General features: G+C 41.3%; 1 protein-coding gene across 1 annotated transcript in view; it reads right to left on the bottom strand.

The window, feature by feature from the left end:
• Nucleotides 1–20,060, bottom strand: part of LOC126252513 (synaptic vesicular amine transporter-like) — a 119,848-nt gene that overhangs the window by 30,660 nt on the left and 69,128 nt on the right. The window contains exons 7-8 of the mRNA XM_049953409.1: nucleotides 15,984–16,130; nucleotides 963–1,106 (exon numbers count right to left, since the gene is read on the bottom strand). Coding sequence (XP_049809366.1) covers nucleotides 963–1,106; nucleotides 15,984–16,130 — 291 coding nt within the window. The remainder of the gene's footprint in view (nucleotides 1–962; nucleotides 1,107–15,983; nucleotides 16,131–20,060) is intronic.

Here is a 20,060-nt window from a genome sequence, read left to right as displayed (position 1 = left end):
GATATTAAAGAAAATATATACTGTGAGGGCAATGTCAGAATTCCCAGACTACTGAATAGGGGTCGACAAGAGGTTCTCGAATTTACACCACATATAGCTCGAACAGCCCGTTTTTGAGCCAAAAATACCCTTTTTGAATCAGAAGAATTACCCAAAAAATAATACCATACGACATAAGCGTTTGAAAATATGCGAAGTAGACTACTTTTCGTGTTGAACTGTCACTTATTTCAGATACTGTGTAATGGTAAATAAAGCGGCATTTAGTTTCTGAACAAGATCCTGGACATGAGCTTTCCATAACAGCTTACTATCTATCCGAACGCCTAGGAACTTGAACTGTTCCGTCTCGCTTATAATATGCCCATTCTGTCTGATCAAAATATCGGTTCGTGTTGAATTGTGAGTTAGAAACTGTAAAAACTGAGTCTCACTGTGATTTAGCATCAAATTATTTTCCACAAGCCACGAACTTATTTCATGAACTACGTTATTTGATACTGTTTCAATATTACACAGAAGATCCTTCACTACCAAGCTGGTGTTATCAGCAAACAGAAATATTTTTGAATCACCTGTAATACTAGAAGGCATATCATTTATATAAATAAGAAACAGCAGTGGCCCCAGCACCGGCCCTTGGGGAACGCCCCACTTAACAGTGCCCCATTGGGACTGAACATCACTACCACTCTCAATATTGCGGAGCATTACCTTCTGCTTTCTGTTCTTAAAGTAAGAGGCGAACCAATTGTAAGCTACTACCCTTACTCCATAATGGTCCAACTTCTGCAGTAATATTTTGTGGTCAACACAGTCAAAAGCCTCCGTTAAATCAAAGAAAACACCTAGCGTTCGGAACCTTTTATTTAATCCGTCCAGAACCTCACAGAGAAAAAAGAATATAGCATTTTCAGTTGTTAAACACAGTGGCGCTGCGCGGTCGGCCGCGTGGCACTCACCATGACGCAGGAGACGCCGACCAGGAAGAGCGCGGCGAGCGCAACGCGGCAGCGGCCCACCCGCAGCGCCAGCTCGCCGCACAGGCTGGTGGCCAGCAGGTAGCCCAGGCTGTCCGGCACGAACACCGTGCCCAGCTGCCACTTCTGCAACAGCCCGGGGCGCGCGCCCGCCGTTCTACACGGGACACAGTGCATAGCGGACAGACTGGCGGCTCGCTGCCGTCCACATGTTATGCTGTTAATCAAACGCTCACCTAACACACTGCCTTTAAAGAGCAGACAGGTCGATTTTAAGAGTTGTAGGTGGTGCAGCATTGTATGGTAGTGAAACATTGACTGTGGGAAAACCGGAGCAGCCGGCCGTGTGGCCGAGCGGTTCTAGGCGCTTCAGTCCGGAACCGCGGGACCGCTGCGGTCGCAGGTTCGAATCCTGCCTCGGGCATGGGTGTGTGTGATGCCCTTGGGTTATTTAGGTTTAAGCAGTTCTAAGTTCTAGGGGACTGATGACCTCAGATGTTAAGTCCCATAGTGCTTAGAGCCATTTGAACCAAAACCGGAACAGAAGAGGATCGAAGCATTTGAGATACGGTGCTAAAGACGAATGTTGAAAATTAGGTGGACTGGTAAGGTAAGGAATGAGGAGCTTCTGCGCAGAATCGGAGAGAAAAGTAATATGTGGAAAAGCCGGCCGAAGTGGCCGTGCGGTTAAAGGCGCTGCAGTCTGGAACCGCAAGACCGCTACGGTCGCAGGTTCGAATCCTGCCTCGGGCATGGATGTTTGTGATGTCCTTAGGTTAGTTTAACTAGTTCTAAGTTCTAGGGGACTAATGACCTGAGCAGTTGAGTCCCATAGTGCTCAGAGCCATTTGAGCCAATATGTGGAAAACACTGACAAGAAGTAGGGACACGATGACAGGACGTCTGTTAAGACATCATGGCCTGACTTCCACGGTACTAGAGGGAGCTGTAGAGGGCAAAAACTGTAGAGGAAGACATAGATTGAAATACATCCAGCAGATAATTGAGGTTGCAAGCGCTTCTCTGAGATGAGGAACTAGTAACAGGCGGTCAGGTGACCATCCACCGCCGACGCAAATCATGATAGTGAAATGGTGTGTAGGTGCCCGTCGATTGTGTGGAACTGGAGCAGTAAGATGGGTTTGTGTGCAGACCTGACAGAATGGTGGATAGAATCTGTGATGTTCGGGAGCGTCCGTTACAACAAAGTCAATGAAGTTGTCCGATTTGTTGGTCCATCAACGTCGACTGTCCGGTGCGTCTACAAGGAATGGTGTCACAGCTATGTAACACGACGTGAGATCCGTGGTCGTAAAAAGGTTGCAACCGATAGGGACTGGAGGAATCAGAGGCGAGTGCCATGCCCTGTCAATGACAATCGTTCAAGACCCTACAGGAACTATTGATGTCAGTTAAGGGGAGGTTTACTATCTTCGGCCCGAAAAAAGCATATTCTTTGAGAATATTTTTCTCGGGATATGTTATAGATATCAGTGTCAAATTTGGTCAAAATGTTTATTGATATTTTCTCTAAAAATTGAAATTTTTTCGACCGGAAATGTCGAAGAGCCAAGGCGGAAGTGCCGTCGGAACGAAACAAATTTAGAAGTAGACCTCCAAGCGCGGTGTGTCACAGGTCAGCCGGCTCGTCTGAAATCAAAATTGAGTTGACGTTAGCGAAGTATATAAGATTATTTAGGAGTTGTACCTCGCTTAAGTTATTTAGACCATAGGAAACAAAATGTCAGTCGTTTGAAAAAAATACGGTTTTTTCATTGATTTTCGACTTCGTCGGCAAAGTAATAGTATTTATAGTTGATGGATCGGAATAAAACTGGTACAACTCATAGACAATTTAGTTAGCTTCGTCGGAAACAAAGAATCATGCCAATCGGTTCAGTAGATTTGAAGTTACCATACCGCGCGATAAAAAAAAAAAAAAAAGGTCATTTTGAGAAAAACTCGTTTGAAGTTTTGACTACATATACATGCAATATAATGCAACGTACGTTCAATCTGCTGTTCCGGGTCCATAAACTAGGTGACAAGCGGTTTTCGGCCGCTTGAATCCGGTGGTCGTCCGAATGCTTGGCGAACTGCGTCGAATAGAGTCCCAGGGCGACGTCCATCGTTGTCATGGTCTTCAGAATTGCTGAATACCCTTCGTTGAAGCTGCTCACTGCCAGAAAAGTCGCAATCTCCACAGTCTTCGCACCAGAATACAAATGCTTGGGGGCTAACTTCCAAACACACGCGTTCAAACTTTCATTTGAATTTTGTGTGTTTCCTCCCAAACACCGGTACAATAACTCGTACTCCGAAATAAAAAAAACTGGTGCGTGAAAAAGGCCGATTTCAGGCAGGTGCATTTTTTTGTTCAACCGCGAATAACAAACATTTCCGTTCCGTATTCAGGGGTGGATTCTAAACACTTTTATAGATCCAAAAATGCAATTGCAAAGAAAATCTATTTTTTGAACCAAAAGATAGTAAACATCCCCTTAATACAAGTGCATTTGAGCAAGTTCTCTAGTGAACAATGTAAAGAGAGCTGCATACAATGGACGTTTGGAGTCTGGTACCTCGTAAAAGATAACTGATCATACCGGTACAAAGCTACAGATCTTCAATACCCATAACAACACAAACTGTACAATAGCTAACTGCACTACACTGTCTGTTCAAAACATTCCGAGACTGATTTTATTCCTTGCATATAGACAACGTCAGCGCGGTAACTGCGTTGGCAGCTTAAACAACAGATGTGCATTCAACCAGTCAGCTGTGAGCAGGGAGTGTTATGTAGTGGACTTATGTCAGCATTGTTACATCGCAATGATACAACATCTCTAAATAAAGTGTTCAAGACGTTTTGCAGAATGTTTTCAAGAAGAGATGAATGTGTGCAAAGTTTGTGTTGCACACCTTGACTCCCGAGCAACAATAACGACGCGAGGACGCCTGCAGCGACTTGGTTGAAATGCAAAACATGGACAATTCTCTTGTGTAAAAAGTCGTCATGGGGAACGAGACTTAGCTTTATCAGTACGAACCTATCACAAAACGACGAAGTGCAGAAATTCATATAAAAGACCAATTGACATTCTAACTAACGTGATGCACGGGCTGTACAACGTCTCAAAGGAGGGCTTTTCTGACACATTCACATGCTTGTATGAACATTTTGTGCACTGTACTCAAGTGAGGGGTGACTATATAAAACACCTGAGCCATAATAATCATCTTAACCTATGTCCATTTTTTATTAATCCGTTCTCGAAACTGTGTGGACTGACGGGTTATGGTGTGGTGCGGCAAGATGCGATTTAGAATCTTTTCAAATGATGCTAAGCGTCGAATGCGCCGATGGCCCAGTCAGATGTGTAACCCAGTGCGTGTGGAGGGTGTAGTTCAGACTGGAGGTGGTTCTCTGATATTTTGTGGGTGTTGTTGATACTATTATCTGGACCCATTCATTCGTATTACCGTGAACATGGACCGGGATGTTGTTTCAGCATAGCCAGTGACCACATGCGCCCCTTTCTTGTATATCTGCAGGATGAGTGTCCTGTGAACACTCCCGTCTTCCTCGATGACAACAGCCCCATTCAAGGGGCTACACACATACGTTCCCCCTTTGACCAACACTAAGGCACTATCCATCTCTACTGCCCCGCTAAATTACGCGCTGTTAATGCCATAGGAAATGTTTGGGACTATTTGGGAGGCTGCAGATAAGCCAAACATTAGTGAATAGCTTCAGGTGGGCCTACCATATCTGAAGAAGTAGACTCTTTTTCCTTGTCGAACTGAGGCCATTTTCAAAGCCAGAAGTGTTGTTACGCGGTGTTGGCGTGATTTCTCCTGGGGTTGACAATTATTTCTCCAGTACGCCCAGGTTCTCATACTCTACACGGCCGTTTACTGTTCCTCGAGACGAACGTTTACACAGTGTTGCCTCCACCTCCACTCTACAGAGCGTGGTCCATGACATAAATCTCACAAAGTGCTCTAGTAATGTGGTCATACCCTGTATAGGGGCAATGACTGAATATTGCATACATTTCGCAGAGTGTTGTCACTCTTGAATGAAATAATTTATGTGGGTAGCAAAGGATACTGGGCACTGACTTTGTCGACAAGTGTGGGACCCAGAGAGAATTTCGTAAGTGGAGAAGGTAATGGTATGTTGGCTTGGCTCTGCAGTGTAAATGTATCGCGAGCTACCAATGACGCCATTGAGATAAGCCATCATGTAATTTGCAGATCTCTCTGCGACACTAATGTGGGAGGCGAATGTTGACTAAGTCGCCGCGTGAATGTCAGCTGACATGTTACCGTCAAGAAACTCATTGTACAAAGAAACCAAGTGTCCTACACGTCTACCGCAGTAGTTGGAGGAATCCTGCTCCGCACAGGATTGAGAGGTGGATGGAAAGAAGGTTACACTAAATGTCTATTCGAGGCAGGTTCATTAACGATGCAGTGGTTAGATTCGACCGAAAAAACTGGGGGGAGAATGGTGGCCTTCTTAAGGAACTATCGAAACATTCACGTGGATATAAATCTCAGTTCTGATGAAAAGGATTCCACGAACCTTGGTAGCACTGTGAAGCAGACAAATTGGGCCATGATAAAGACGATGTATCAATAATAAAAAAAACAACAATTTGCTCGATAATACCGAAATTAGATTGCTGTTTTTTGCTGACTGTTGTCAGCTATTCCGCTTTGATTATACCAGAATTTGGCTTATGGATAAAAAAATGGACAAAAAAAAAGAAAATTATGCCAAAGTTAACATCAAAATAAGATACGATACAACAGAAGACCGACAGAATGTGGTTAAACTTGAAAGTTGCTTTTCTAAAAAAAAGTATCCAGAAGACCCATAAAAAAAACAAAAAAAAAAACAAGTAAGCTGTGGATAACTAAGGGAATTAAAATCTCATGTAAGAGGAAGAGGGAAATTTATACAAAGTCCGGAGTAAGTCAATATCTGACATGAATTGCATACTACAAAAACTACTATAACATTTTAAGGAGAGTCATTAAAATGTCCAGAAGTACGCACATCCCGACAGAAATAAATAATGCAGATAATAAGATTAAAACTATATGGGACATTCTCAAATAGGAGGCGAGACAGCCAGTCAGTATACAAGATTCCACTATAATTACACTAAATGACGATGCTGTGAATCATAATTCACAAGTTGCAAGTACATTTAACAATAAGGAATTGGAAGTAGCGTCAACTTCTTTCACTGAAATTACTGCATTTGAAAAAAATTTAAAAACCTAAAGTTCATTTGGAGTTATGGAATTTCAGTCAGAATTATGAAAAGTTGTTCCAACTTAATAAGTAACATCCTTCGTGATATACGCAATGCACCACTGGCACAAGGAAGTTTTCCAGACAGTTTAAAATGTGCAGTGTTAAATCACTTCATAAGTAAGGTGACAAGACACACATAAACAGTTACCGTCCAACTTCCTTACTGACCTGTTGTTCCAAAACAGTCAGAAAAGTAATGTACTCAACAGTGGAAAAATTTATTTAGCGTATCACAGTTTGTGACTCCAGAAGGGTTACACGACCGAGAATGCTGTTTGTACAATCACTCATAAACTAATTCTCAAATAATAATATATCGCCGGTTAGTATTTTTGTGACCTTTCTAAGTTGCGCGATTGTTAGATCACGTAACATTCTTTGAAAAACTCTAGTTTAATGGAGTTATGGCTTTATGGACAGCTGCTTTGAATGATACTTAACAAACAGAAATGAAAAGTTTGTGCTGGAGATAAAGACAGTGTCGAAAAGGTACCACATTTTAATCACTGGGGGGAATCACAAATGGAGTCCCAGAGTCCCACAGGGTTCAATTCTGGATCCAATTCTATTCCTGATCTATGTGAGTCACCTACCACTTAACATTCAACAAGCAAAATTGGTGCTTTTTACAGACGATACTGGTGTTATAAAGCCCATTACAGACAAAGCAAAAGAAGAGTTGCAAAATTATATTTTCCAAAGAATTATTAAGTGGTTGTCTGAAAATAGACTTTCCTAAGAAACATACTACATTCAGTTCTGTACATCAAATAAGAGTCATTCCAACAACTGTTGTAGAGCATGAGCAGGAGTCAGTAAATAGGGGTGAATGCTCCAAAGTTTTGGATGTAGATACTGATGAAACATATTACTGAGGTTCCGAAACAATTAAGTTCATCTACTTTTGCTCCTTGTATAACTGCTAATCTTGGAAACAAATGTTTCAACCACGAGATATGTTCTACATATTTCCAGTCAATAATGTCTTACCGAATAAGTTTCTGGGATAACTCATCTGTTAAGAAGAAAGTATTGATTGCACAAAAACGAGCAGTAAGAATAATGTGGTTCACCAACCGACATCGAGTAGATACCTCTTCAAGGAAGTAAGTATTTTAACTGCGTCTTCACAAGACAAATATTCGCTAGTGAAATTCGTCATAAATAATCCACCACAATTTGAGAAGAACAGTGATGTCCACACCCACAACACTAGAGGGTAAAATGACCTTGTTAAAGTTGTCAATGGGTCAGAAAGGAGTTCAATATGCAGCAACAAAAATTTTTGATCATTTGCCCAATAACATAAAATGTCTGACAGGTAGTGAAACAAATTTTTCAATCTAATGTTACATCATTTCTGTTGGACAACTTCTATTCCATTGACCAATTTCTGTTTAAAAACTGGTAGCCGGTAATAAATATGTAAATAAATAAAAAGCTAATGTCAAAGACTGGCTTAAAACAACAGAAGACATCCAGAAATCGTATACTCGGAGCATAGGTCTGTATTCAAGAAAAACATATGCATCGGACAAACCGGAAAATAATAAAATCGATCACTTGAAACACGGAACAACGTGATTGACTGCAGCGTTGTTATAATATGTGAGCACAGTCACATTGTCAGACATATGAGACGTCTTTTGACCGGTGGTTTACCACTGCCCTCATTCGACCTGTGGACAATCTGTCACATTTGTGTCCTCTGTATAGCTCTGATTAACGCTTGCACAATGCGTTGCCGTGATAGTATTGCTGTGGATGAGTATAGAAATGAAAGCGTGATAGATGGTAAAACCAGATTCGCAGAGCCTACTCCTTCCAAACAACATCAAAAGCGCTGGCGAACTAAAGTTCATTGGCAGCGGAAGCAGGTTAGTTACAACTCAGGGACGTTAAAATAATTGGAAAAGTACTAAACTATAATTAAAATGTGTTCCAAGTTGTCTTGGTAAAGCAGCGCCATAATTAGGGACAGGGTGGCGGAATGCATGCTAAGGCATCCATAAATAGTACATTTGGCAAAATCGGGGGGGGGGGGGGGGGTAGTTAGATAATATTGCAGAAGACCGTAAATAATGAATTATGTAACTCGCATTGTTGAAGATTTCGAGTATATACTACGAACGCAAACCGATCTCAGCAGATTTGTGTAGAGGAGAAGTTTATAGGCGGACAACATAAAATCAGTCAGGAAAGGAATTGATATTTCAGTACCTTTGTGATTTCAGAACTTATCAATGTGGTTTATAAAATATACAGGGGTTTCCAAAAAGGTATTGCCAAAATTTTGAGGTACATTGTTCACACGTAAAAGAAGATATTTTATATGGACAAGGATCCTGAAAAACTTCATTTCATTTTCATATTGGAACTCGTTTTACAATTTTTCATGCTACATTAATCTATGGAAACACATAGACACAGAGAGTATTAGTTTACCATCTGAAACCCTTTCTTACATGAAATGTCATAATGCCCTCCGTCAAAAATGATACATGCATCAACTCGCCGTCCTTATGAATCCCAGACGCGCAGATATAGCCCTGAAGAGTTACATACAGCTTGGTGGTGAAGCTAAGAATTAAAACTTAACCACACGTAAACAGGAGAAATCCTTTGTTACACCCAGTATATTTTCGCTTGTTCAGCCTATTTTTATGTAGTAGTCTTAGGCGAATGACCTACACTGGTGCTTAAAATTAAAGCAACAAACTGCTGTTTCCCCATCCTGTGTTTAATTCACGATATAATCATACAAACTGTCAACCAAATGTCCGTACGATCGTGTTCTGCAAGGAAGATGGCATTCCGGTCAACAGCCAACCACGCGGACAATGACGTCAGTGCACCTATGAAACGAGGTAGCCCCACATCCACAATCACCGTGTACACAATCACAGACGGTGTAGTTTGGCACAGAGAAGATGTATATCAGACTCTTCCGGTGGAGGGCCAAAGAAGGAAAGGAAGCAGGACACTAGCAAACTGACGTGGCCCGATGGCTTAATGTGAATCGTTCTGTTGTTTCTTGGATGTGGCGACGGTTTATAGAGACCGAAACCGTATCCCGAAGACCAGGACAGGACCGACCACGTGTGACTTCAGAAGAGAGGACCGTTATTTGTCTGTAAGAGTACGACATTACCGCTTTAGTACTTCACGGCAACTGGCAGTGAGCTCGCAGCATCTGCTGGACGTGTTGTATCGAGGCAAACGGTATAGAGAAGGCTTCGACAGAGAGGCCTTTATTGTCAGAGACCTGATCTATGTCTCCCTATGACGCGTCTTCACAGAAGGGAACGTTTAGAGTAGATCTGTCAATGCGCCACTTGGACGGTCGAAGAGTGAGCCAATGTTGTTTTCACAGTTGAGTCACGATATAGTCTGGAGACTGATTCTCCATGGATTCGCATCTGGTGGACACATGGAACACGATTTCAGGACCCAAGCATTGTGGAAAGAGACCGATATCGAAGAAGATCCCTAATGGTGTGGGCAGGGATTATGTTTACCACTCGAGCCCCTCTTTATGAAGTTGTACAGGTGAATCGGCAAGGTTTAACTGCTGTCAGGTATCGTGACGACATCTTGGACATCATTTGCGGTTCTTGCGAAGTGCTTTGGGTACAGACGTCGTATTGACGGACGGTAACGCTCGACCTCATGGAGCACGGGCAATTGATGTTTTCTTGGAAACGGAAGATATTGCAGGTATGGCGTTGTCTGCTCGCTCTCCCGATTTGAATCCAATAGAACATGTCTGGTATGCATTAGAGAGACGGCTTGCATCTTATCAGCATTCACCAATCACTCTCCAAGACTGCGAGCATCTCTGCAGGAAGAATGGGCGTCATTGCCTCAAAATGAGACTGGTAACATCCTTCACATCATGCCCTGTCGTTGTTAGGCCTGTATTGCTGCCAGAGGTTGTCACACTGCATACTGTGCACATTAAGCAGTTGTCGGAATGTGTGTACAAATCCGTTAAGTTGGAAAAAACGAAGAACATTATTGTCTACCGTTAAGCGTGTTTCAGTTGTTTGTGTTCTGTATTCTTTACATTGTTTCTACTTTACTATCACCTGTTTATACTGTTTTGTGCCAAAATAAACGCAACCTTGCAAAATTTCTTTTGTTGTTCTAATTTTGAACACGAGTGTAGTAACTCAAATTAGCTAGCTTCCTTGACTCCACCCTACCACACTGGTTGTGCAGCAATGTTGAGGTAAGAAAGGTTACACGTGAGGGTATGTGGATACCTTCCATGTAGTAATCTTGTCGGATATCACAAGCCTGTCTCCGTGAGAATATCAGCAGGTGTATGTGCAACTCAATAATTATTGTGTGGTTAAACGTTAAACGACAGTGGTAATATTACGACTTTTTCTGTATTTTTGCATTACAAATGGTCAGTAACAACGATAATCGTTGTTTAAGCCTCTATTGTCATCCATTCAGGATGGAGTGCCACTGTATTTATAACAAGCCCGGGGTACTAATGGGGGTGGGGGGACCCTTAAAGTGGTTGTCATTTCTGCTTTTCTTGACCGTGCGCCCTGTCCACACCACGTACTGGTAATCCCGCAGTGGTCGTACTGTTCTGCTCCACACTGCTGCTGGCTTGCCTGAAATTATCTATTTAAATATGCAAGCAAGTCAGGGGAGCCACTCAACGTTAAAACACAACACTGTCCTATGTCTGATATGAACATCTATATTCTGAGACGACATGGAAACCACAGGTTGCACTGTTTACACTCTAAATCGTAAATGTTTATCCCAATTAACAATCTTGATGATTAACAGTCCAAAATATCATTCGGACGAGCGTAAACGTAACCGACACGACGCGGGTGATTGTTGATGGTGCGGAAGCCGAATGATCAAACGAAAGTTCTTACGCTCGTCACGCATACAGATATCTGGTAATAGTCCTCCTTGACACTAGTAATGATATAACACTGTTCGTAAAGTTAATTTTTCAGTTCTCACTTGTACGAGCGTGCACGTAACCGTCGCGGCGCGGTTGATTGTTGATGATGCGGAAACGCGATCACCGAACGCACGTTCTCACGCTCGCTACAAGACACTGGCACTTGTTTGCACTCTTTTATGGTAACTAATTTTTGCTCATTCATATTAGTTCATTCTTGGAGACCGAACACGGCGCGGATGATTGATACAGTACGGTACGACACGCAACGAGAGGATACACAAATACGTTATCAGCAGCACTGCACATTTTAAAATAACTTCTTGACGCACTTGCCTCTGAATCATTTACTTATTTTATCAATTTACTGTAATAGCACTTGTAGTAACACTTCAATTTCCAAACTAACAATGCCTCTCACATGCAGAGCTACACACTACACAACGTAACAGTTTCGTGTCCCGTGCTCGACTCTCTACAGACGCGGCTGCCCGCAAAGATCCTCCACAACTAAGGCAGCGATATGACAATACGCTTACATATTTACTTGAATGTTCAGTATTTCGGAAAGGGTAGACGTGTTGTTGACAACTGCAAAGACAATAGATGGTGCAAAGACCATAGATGGCGACATGGCGATCTTTTTTGATTCTCCGCACAATTTCACTCGCATACTGCTTCCATCGTACCAACAGCTGCATTACGTCTAGGTTATTCCAGTTTCGTTTAGATTAACGGAGGTCAACCAGATAATTGTCAACCTTCTGTAGCTGTATGGTTGGAAGCACCCCACGTCGACTGGAGTGCCGTTTGACGATCGGTGTGTGCTCCTTATCTTGACACTGACGTCCAGCCTGCATGGTACCTTACTGTCAATGGGAAGTAAGTATGTCGCTCACGCCTTCACGGGATTCAGCCCAAACACATTCTGTTGTGCGTCGGCTGCGATGTTCTGGACACGGACGAGCATCGCCTGGTGTGCGGATCGGCGGGAGGTGTACTCCTCTTGGTGCGACAGAAGTTATTCCTAATTACCCGTACACCTCCTCATCAGATACCTACTCACATGCTTCTCTTTCCGGAGGCGAGATACTTGCAGCAAGTGGACTTGTGGATACGCAGTTTGATGCTTATTTGCTGATGGCGAGAAAAATATCCAGACTGACAGCCATGATGCAGGGGGCAGGGGACCAGGGTTCGATTCCAGGTATTGCCACGGATTTTTTCCCATGGTGGGGTGCACTCAGCCTCATGGGACCAATTGAGGAGCTACTCGACCGATTAGTAGCGGTTCCAAGGTCAAGACACCCAACAACGGCAGGGAGAGCGGTGTGCTGACCACAGGTTCTCCATACTGCTTCGATGAACCCATTGGCAAAAGATGACACGACGGTTGGTCTGACCGGAATGGCCTGTCAGGACCAGAGCGCGGAGGTTTAGTTTTGTCCTTATACTTACATAATTAGTGAATGCTGTCAGAGACCGACGTGAAGGTTGTTACATGACACGCCATCCACTGGAATTTTCGCTTCCTGATGTGACTCATGTTTTTGTACCCCATGCAATATAAACAATAGTACGAAATCGGTGCTATTACCAATGTTTCTCTTAAAATATTTACAGTTACAAAATTTTACACTTATTACGTTGACAAGTGTTGCTCGTTAGGATGATTTAATGTTATGTTGAATTAATGTACATTTGCTAAATGAACTACACTGTCCAGTCACATAAACGTGAGCACCTCTCAGAAGCCTGAATAACCACCTTTTGCAGTGCGAGATGTATATGAAGATGTTGAGGATTTACGGCGCGAGCAGCCTGATCGAGATGGTTCCACAGATTCTCGATTGGTTTTAAATCCGCGGAGTTTGGTAGCCAGGAGGGTATGGTAAATTCATCCTGGTACTCTTTGAACCAAACACGCATTCTGTGAGATGTGTGAGATTGCAGAGTCCTGCTGGTAGGCGCCATCGTGCTGAGGAAAAACGAACTGTATGCAGGGGTCAACATGGCCCCCGATGATAAAGGATACTTGTGTTGATCCGTTGCGTCTTCCAGAATGACATCACCCAGGGTATGCCCTCAGGCTTGGACCCCTCCGAAGATTGTTACAGGATGTTTGCTTTCTGGTTTTTCAATCTGTGCACTCCAACAGATACCTATCCAATGGAGCATAAAACGTGATTCATCTGAAAAAGCCACCTGTCGCCACTCAGTGGACTTAGAGTTACGGTTCTGGCTTGCAAATTGGAACCTTCCTCAGATGAACAGCAGTTATTATAGGTGCATGAACCAGGAGCCTGCCATGGATGCCCATACGCAGTCACGTTCGCTGAACGGTTGTTGACGAGACACTGTTGGTGGCCACTTGGTGCATGTGACCTATCAGTTGCTCAATAGTTACACGTCAGTCCACCTGTACAAATCACCGCAGCCGTTGTTCACGCCTGTCATCGCTGGCCCTTGGTGCACTGCAATTTTTGACAGCAGCAATTTGCCACGTACAAGATACTTCAACCACGACGGCATGCGAACGGTTTACAGACTGAGCCGTTTCGGAAATGCTTCCACCCTTGGTTCAAAAACCAACGATCGTACCTTTTGGACGTCAGATAAATCGTTCCTTTCCACGTTATCACAACGACTCCACTGTCTTCCAAATCCTCGACATGCTTTACATGCCCTCCACTGTTAGTGCTACCACCTGTAGCTTGGGAGGGGTTTATTGCACGTTGACGTCGAACGTCGGTGGTGATCACATTAATGTGACTGGGCTATGAGTAGGGCTAACATTTGCAGTATGAAGATGTGATGATGACTTACGACATAAATTCATTTGATTGCCCAATGTTGAGAGAATATTCTGCAGCAAATTACACAAAATGTGTTTTGGTAACTGCGACAGAATGTTACAATTTAAGGAACATATCAAGATTATGACATTATTTTGTATTAAAATTATGGCATTAGGGATCTGAAACTCTCCCTCATTAAATCATATCTCAGTAATAGAAAGCAAACTGTAAGCTACAATGGTCAAAAGTCACAGTTACTGAATGTCACTGGAGGTTTTCCCCAAGGATCAGTGCTTGGGCCATTACTGTTTATAATATTTATAAACAGCAATATGCCATGCAAATCTGTGCTTTACGCAGATGATACAACTTTCATCAATTCAGGGAAGGACATAAATAAACTGAAGGAGCAAAGTAAAGATTTTCTCAGATTATCCAATATGTGGATCGAAGCCAATGAGTTAGCTATTAACTATGAAAAGACTGTAAATATATCCTTCAGCTTATCCAATGCTGATATTGAGTACACTTCTACTAAACTTCTTGGCATATACGTAGATACGAAATGAACCTGGCAAAGTCACATAGACAACATATCTCAAAAGCTTTCACGAGTTATCTATCTACTGAAAAAATTACGCACCTGTGTTTATGAAAGCTTGCTGATTAGTTCCTATTACGCATTCTTTCATTGCCGTATTAGCTATGGTATTCTTCTATGGGGTAATTCTCCATGGACCAGGAAAATTTTTATTTGGCAGAAGAAAGCCATCAGGAGCATCTCTGGGATTACCAAAAATAACGTATCATGTAGGTCATACTTCAAAGAATTACAGATAATGACAGTCCCTTCTCTTTTTATATACAGCTGCCTTCTGTACATAAAAGAAAACTTTAACAGTTACAACCTTAGGCAGTCCAATCATAATAATATCACTCGTCGAACATTTAAGATAGACATACCAACAACTCGACTCAAGAAAACAAAAGACAGTTATGAATACATGGGAATAAAGTTTTTCAACACATTACCTGTGCAGGTACATTGTGTCTCTCTTAATATATTTAAAAGTAAGACTAAAAAATGGCTGAAAGACAAAGCTTTTTGCAGTGTTAAAGAATTTGAAAACTCTTCAAAACTAGACCTGACTTACGAGACAACTTGCAACCCTGTTTGTACCTCTTCCTAACCTTTTTTGTCTCTGTAGTTCCACGTTTAACTGTTAAACGTGTGGAGAAATCCTTATGTATGACATGTATTCTTTCATTATGCACATTCTATAAAATGCACACTTTAGTTATGTGGGATATCTTTATGTATCAAATGTATTCCTTTATTGTGTATTCTTTTAAAATGTATACTTTAGCTTTGTGTGATACCTCACAATAGTTATATTTTTTAATATGTAAATTTTACATTACACATGACGACATCGATTGCATGTAAATGCTTAAAGATGGATAAATAAATAAATAAATAAAAAGATCTACCTTACATTTTTAGCGAATGGAGTGTAAAATTCAAGGTCAGACTTCAGAAAATTAAATTCAAACCAGAGCATTGCTACCATCTGAGCTCCAGTGTACTGAACTGATTAAAATGTTTGACCGTATTTTAACATAAAAAATGTGGATAAAAGATTTGTGGAAGCAGATACGGATAATGGGCTTGCAGATGCGTTGAAAATATGGTTAGTACTTTTATTATTTTTACAGACCTCTAGTTATATGGTTCATTTTGTAGGCTTCTGAGACATTAAAATGTGTTAATTTCCATCGGACAGGGATAAAGCCTGGCATTTTTTGAGCTGATATAAGAAACCCATGACAAACCTAAACCAAGACAGTGAAACGGAGGTCGTTTTTCCAGATGAGATCTTCTCAGAGCAACTTATCAGCGAAAACGAGTAGGGGGCTGTAGCGCTCACCTCGGGCTGGAAGGTGTCGATGAGGTAGGCGGGCAGGCAGGGCTCGAGCACGGCCATGGCGGTGGTGGACACCAGGATGGCGCCGGCCGCCACCGCGATGCGCGCGTCGCCCAGCAGCTGGCGCACGCCCCGAGTCGCCACCGCCACCTGTCGCCACGGGGCACGGCATCAGCTGCAGCTGCCTCCCCTCCCTACTCTACTTGTTTCTTCACCATCCCTCGTACTTCCCCCTGTCCTCATCATTGTAATGAAGCTGAATGTGTTATTTCCATGTGCGACATACTGAAGGCACTTTTCGAAAGTAGGGGGTCTACTGACTAGAAAAGATCTCATCTGAAACATATCATACCATCATCATATTGTTATGTCAATGATTTTCATCATTTTTCACTATGCTCCAAAATCTAAAAATCCTCTATGTCAATGTTGTGTGGATATCTGCTCCACAAAAGTTCTGTCACACCTTCCAAATTCTTGAACACTACACACCTATCTTGCCTTCTGGATATGTTTTCCTTCCTCCCACATGGGTCCTTGACCACCTTATTAAGTTCTTATCTCTCTTTATCCACACTGAACACCTCCATACATCTGACACTATCAGCAAACTCGACTCCAATAACTCTATTGGTTTTACTCTAATTTCCAGTCCACTCTCGCGCTAAAAACTCAGTCCACCACACCTGTACCTACATACACTCCTTATCCTATCCCTACAAACCCAGCCGTCTCCCTCTCCCAGACAATGAAATCTGCCCCGATATTTATCCATATATAAACTATAACACTTCCCCACCCATCTTCCCCATATCAGGACTTTCCCTTCACTTTTCCATCTACACCTTTCCCTATTCCTTTTCCCATTATGGTCTTGTCCATATCCTACTCTTCTACTTCATTTCTGTTCCTCACCATCCATCCCAGTATCCATCCTCATGTCCATAATTACAATGTAAAAGACATCTATGTTCATACCCACTCTCTACAACCCTATAGAACTGTACCGTTTCCTTCCCTAGATATATTTCCCATATGCATGTTCTTCTAATTTTAATGAGACTGTAGTGCCTCAAGACATAATTTATTAGTGAATTTATTGCTATAACTCACTACCCCAATTCTGGCTGTGTGCCGTTATCAAGTAGAGATAATTGTGCTTTGGTAAATGCAAAAACCTCGAAGTCACCTGACTTATAAGAGTGTCATGTTGTACGATTTTTAGGTTTTGACATGTACTAAAGTGGCATTATTTCCACTGACAAATGGTCGAAACTGCAATATTGGGTTTACAATTAAGTAATTTTACGCTCAAAAGGCCACCATGATATCATTTACAAACTTTTACACGACAGTGAACTCCAGCAATGTGAAATTAGTCTTCGTTTTTCTCAGCTTTCTCGTATAAATTAATTTGAAATGTCACAAGAATGGTCCCAGGCATGCTTTTTACTACTAGAAAACTCGAAAAATATGAATGGAAAATACTGTAATTTCATACTCGTCTTTCAAAAAGCAAGAATAGAGATTTTCCGGCTGTATTTTCCCGTATTCGAAGTTCACTTCCAGGCCACTAGGAATACTGCTGTCGTTCTCTGCTGCCGTATCGTAACATGGGCAGTGCACTTCTTCTGCTTGGGTGTCCTGTGGGGAAACGCACAGAATAGCTACGAGGATGGAGATCGAGCGATGTAAAAGCGTAAAATCTGAGCCATATTATTGTGGTTTGGGTGAAGAGTGAATGGTTCAAGGAAGACAACTGAGATCTCACCTCAAGACTATAATCACAAAAACTCAGACATTTAACTTCAAAGTCGTCAATGGAAATATATCTTAATGCGGTATGTGTGTGTTACATTGTCGTAAGTTTGGGACTTTTATTCTGGGAAATGGCTATAAATAGTGATATGAATTACATGTACTGGCCTGTAAATCAATATACTTTTGCTCTCTCAAGAATTTTTTTTGAAGATTTATAGTAAATATTTTTTGTGAAAAGTAAACTTCATGTTATACTAATGCAGAACTTTTTCAGTAAGCCAAAGGGAGCTTCACTCTATCATTTCTTTGGCACTAAGGCAGTAACTGTTGAGCATACCTCTGAAAATTAATACGGTTTGTTGGCACAATGTAAAAGGAAGGACGACAAATCATGGGGGAAAGAGAAAGTACTGGAAAAAAAATATACTGTTTTTTACGAAGTTTAATTACTTTGAACTTATTGAAACAACTCTTACATGTGGATAGCCTAATTAATATTCTCAAAACTGATATAGAAGTGCGGTGAAATTAACTCCTCATATCTACCAGCTTGCTGTAAAAAATTATTTGTTTGTTCAATGTCCTACACAGAGCTGCTTAATACGTGAAATACTACCTCCATTTGTTTTACAAAGTGTTATACTTGCTGTCAACCTATTGTTTGTATTCAGTACTAGAACCTGTGGATTAGACGCAACAGTGTTTTACAAGTCAGTTATCTGTTGCCTGTAATTTTTGTACAGTTCATTAAGTTTTTAATCATTCCTGTGTTGTGATACATTTGGTCAGACTTGTTCCAATAATAAGTGTCAGTAGTTTTGTGTGAAACTTTAAACTGCCAATGATTCTTTTGACTTTGTGGACACACATTTATGTGATAATACTTTCGAAAAATACTTTCACTTAATTATGCTTGCACATTAATTACTCGTGTTGTGTAAATACTTAAGGAGTGCTGTTAGTGCTACACACTACAATTAAGTGTTCATGCACTGACTAGTCTTAAACTAAATTCTCTAAACCATTAATTTAGTGAGGGCTTAGTAATACAGGGTGCAGTCATAATCCGATGCATTAGGCATTAGGCATAACTTACAATTACTTCAAAAACATTATTTTCATGAAGATCGAAGTTTGAGTTGTATTACCAAGATCGTCAACTATCTGCAAAGCCTTATAAATATCTTTTTATTCTACAATTTAGTGTTTGAGTTTTAGGAATGAACAGCTTAATTTTACGTAAATACCACCAATAAAATTCATCTTTTTATTAATTTTTGAAACGTACGTAAATGCTGCATTGTTTAATTTAATTGTTTTATGTTACTGTATTTTTAAACGCTTTGGAGGAAGAGAGATGTTTATACCTCTGGCAGCTTACCGTCACGCTAGAATCGTGCATGGGGAGGGTGGGGGAATAGGGGAAGGGGCATGGCAGAACAATAAAGAAACAAACGTTTTTCATTTATAATTTGGGGCCACTGTAGCTCATGATGTAAGAACTCCAGTAACAGAGTAAGGTGTCTAACGTGGTAGATTTCCTGAAATTACATGAATCATCTACAGTGCAATAACTGACACATTTTAAGTATCTTAGACAAATGAAAGTAACAGAATTAGCATCCGCTGAAAGCATGATCTTTACAGATTTTATTAAATTTTCACTTTACATTCCAAGTACTTTTGCAACTTCAGAGCAATAATTTAAAACCCTATGCTTACAATTCTGCCATTGGTGTTTCAGCCACCCAAAACGCAAAAATTCAGCATTGTAAGTCTCCCTTTGAGATGTAACAGGGACTGGAAGTATATCGATGTCAGATGACGCCTGCAATGAGGTTATTAGGAAAATTTCTTAGAATGAAGACTACTCCGTATCTCAGCTTTCCACGTTTGACTTTCTGAAAATGACACATCTGTTTCGAAAGCATTTGGCACTAAACCAATGACATTACTAGTGTTTCGAAAGTATTTGGCAGTAAGCTAATGTTATTACCAACGTGTTTAGTTTCAACAAATCCGGTAACAAAACATCTTCTTGAACACAGACTACTTTTCCCAAAATTTCACATTGAAATTAATTTACGTGACGGATTAATGTTTCGGTAAATTTTAGCGATGCCATTCCTATGGACTTATGCAGAGTCTCTAAATTAATATAAAAATCTAATGTCCATCCATCAGGTACGATGTCAGAAAAAAAGCATCTCAGTCCATCCAGCACCGGACTAAGGTTCCATGCGCAGATTGAACTGTCCGTGGTTTGTTAGTTTCTGTCTATAACTTTGAAACTTGTCATGCAGGCAGTTTCAACTAATT

The sequence above is a fragment of the Schistocerca nitens genome, chromosome 4 (genome assembly GCF_023898315.1).
Source record: "Schistocerca nitens isolate TAMUIC-IGC-003100 chromosome 4, iqSchNite1.1, whole genome shotgun sequence".
NCBI classification, from domain to species: domain Eukaryota; kingdom Metazoa; phylum Arthropoda; class Insecta; order Orthoptera; family Acrididae; genus Schistocerca; species Schistocerca nitens.
Note: the sequence above shows the minus strand (reverse complement) of the source record. Positions and strands in the feature narration are given on the sequence as shown.